At 49.9% G+C, this 2,428-nt stretch overlaps 1 protein-coding gene across 1 annotated transcript; it reads left to right on the top strand.

Annotated features, from left to right (window-relative positions):
* The first annotated feature begins 431 nt into the window (after positions 1-431).
* LOC131832567 (ferritin heavy chain-like) lies at positions 432-2,056 on the top strand. Its single transcript, XM_059175767.1, has one exon. The coding sequence runs from the start codon at positions 512-514 to the stop codon at positions 1,238-1,240; it is 729 nt and encodes a 242-aa protein (XP_059031750.1). The 5' UTR covers positions 432-511; the 3' UTR covers positions 1,241-2,056.
* The last annotated feature ends 372 nt before the right edge of the window (positions 2,057-2,428 follow it).

Below are 2,428 nucleotides of genomic sequence, written 5' to 3'. Positions count from 1 at the left end.
TTGTTTAAAATAATCATAAAGTCAATTTATAAACACCCACTTCGGCTGCAGACCTTCGCGCTCAGATGAATTGGCTGAGACTTTTGTTTTACCCTATTTCCTCGCCCCGCCTCCCCCCACTCCTTGGGCTTTGGACAGAAAGAGGTCAAAGACGGAGGGCAAGGACCGCCGCTGGGCTCGTCCTTTCTTTTCCCAGTCGCAGCGCGTACTTTTTTGACAGCATTTTCAGCTGAGATGAAATAGTACATTACAAACGCCCAAGGGCAGAAAGAGGGCAATGTTGAGTTAATGCAGTTGTCACTGTCATTTGTCTGTGCCCAGCCCGGACAGGGCGCGCGTCCCGGCAGCCCTCCCCTTGGAACCCTGGCGCCTTTGGAAGGGAAGGGGTGTGTGTGACGCAGTCGCCGGTCGCTTAGGGCCGCGTTCCAATTCAGACCTTGAAGCCCCTAGCGTCCGGCCACACGCAGTGACGCCCTGGCCTCAGTTTCCCCACTTCTAAAGAAGGGGAGTCATGCTGCCCTGTTTCTTGTTTCTCTCCAAGAACATCAGCCCTTCGCTGTTGTCCCTGCGCAACGCGCGCCGGGGCTTCGCGCTCCCGCCGCTCCGGGTCTCCAGGCTCCCCTCGCGCCCCAGGCGCACTGCCCCACTGCGCCCGCTGGCAGCAGCCGCCGCCTCCGGGGACCCAGCCGGGCCCGCCTCCGCCCATTCCCGGGTGCGCCAGAACTTCCACCCGGACTCCGAGGCTGCCATCAACCGCCAGATTAACCTGGAGCTCTACGCGTCCTACGTGTACCTGTCCATGTCCTATTACTTCTCCCGAGATGACGTGGCCCTGAACAACTTCGCGGGGTATTTCCTTCGCCAGTCCCGGGAAGAGACCCAGCACGCGGAAAAGCTGATGAGGCTGCAGAACCAGCGGGGAGGCCGGATCTGCCTGCAGGACATCAAGAAACCAGACCAGGACGACTGGGAAAGCGGGCTGAACGCCATGGAGTGTGCGCTGCTCTTGGAGAAGAATGTGAATCAGTCGTTGCTCGAATTGCACACTCTGGCCTCAGACAGAGGTGACCCCCACTTGTGTGACTTCCTGGAAACTCACTATCTGAATGAGCAGGTGAAGTCTATCAAAGAACTAGGTGACCACGTACAAAACTTGATTAAGATGGGGGCCCCAGATTCTGGCCTGGCAGAGTACCTCTTTGACAAGCACACCCTGGGAGATGAAAACAATCAGAACTAAGTAACCCACAGGCTGCCCTCCTCACTGCCCAGGCTGTGAAAAGACCCAGTCCACAGACTCCTGCTTTCTTGTCCTTAAAATGAACCTCTATCTTTATACCCCATAATGCTGTCCCAATAAAGTGACTTGTAAAGAAAATGAAGTTGGCCCCATATTAACAAGGACTTTTTGTCCAATATCAAGGTAATTTTTCCAGCCGAAAGGTAGCCCGCGATACCACGGTATAAAAAAGACTGTGAAAAAGCTACTGAGAGTAGATGCAAACTTTCTCCAGTTATCAAATATTATTCCAGACCATGAACCTTCACTAAAATTCTGCAATTTTCAACTGCACAAGTGCCCGTTATTTTCAAGACCTTATACTAAAGGCTAAAGTGGGAAGATGTGTAAGATAAATAAGCAAATAACTCTAACGAGTTGAAGAAGATATACAATACAGTACTGTAAAAACCATGTAAGCAAAATTCCACAACAGCTTTTACCTTTTCCCAGCATGTTCCAAGAAAAAGTGATGTCCAGCAATGATCTGTTTTTAAAGGATTTTGTGATCAAATAAATTTAAGAGAAGCTACACAAAGTATCAATGCTGGCCTTGGAAAGTCACAATGTCTATGAGCATTTAAGGGCTCTGGGAAGTCTTGCAATTAAAAACAAAAAACGGGGATGCCTGGGTGGCTCAGTTGGTTAAGCAGCTGCCTTCGGCTCAGGTCATGATCCCAGCGTCCTGGGATCGAGTCCCACATCGGGCTCCTTGCTCCACGGGGAGCCTGCTTCTCCCTCTGACTTTGCCTTCCACTCTGTCTGCCTGTGCTCGCTCTCGCTCTCTCATAAATAAATAAAATCTTTTAAAAAAAAAAATCTTGGATTATTTTTGTTTAGCTCAGTGTTTCCCAACACAGCCAGTCGCAGTGTGTGTGTGTGTGTGTGTATGTGCGCACGCGCGCGTGTGTGTTTGAAATGATAATCTAGGTCTGTCTGATTAGAGACTCTCTATATCACCACTGGGCTATATATATATAGCCTCTCTTTTCACATAACAAAAAGAGCAAATGCACTGCAGAAAACAATCTTTTGTGGCCTGTAGAATGGAGGGGAAAAAACATTAGGGTGGAAAAATCAAGAAGAAATCCAGAATGAAGGAGGCATCAGCAAGGCAGATGTTTTCTTGGGGGTGGGGGGAAAGAGGCA

This window comes from Mustela lutreola, chromosome 5 (assembly GCF_030435805.1).
Source record: "Mustela lutreola isolate mMusLut2 chromosome 5, mMusLut2.pri, whole genome shotgun sequence".
Taxonomy (NCBI): Eukaryota; Metazoa; Chordata; class Mammalia; order Carnivora; family Mustelidae; genus Mustela; species Mustela lutreola.
Note: the sequence above shows the minus strand (reverse complement) of the source record. Positions and strands in the feature narration are given on the sequence as shown.

Bases quoted from the DNA above. Each gene is read 5' to 3' on its own strand.
- LOC131832567 (XM_059175767.1), top strand. From the start codon at position 512: ATGCTGCCCTGTTTCTTGTTTCTCTCCAAGAACATCAGCCCTTCGCTG.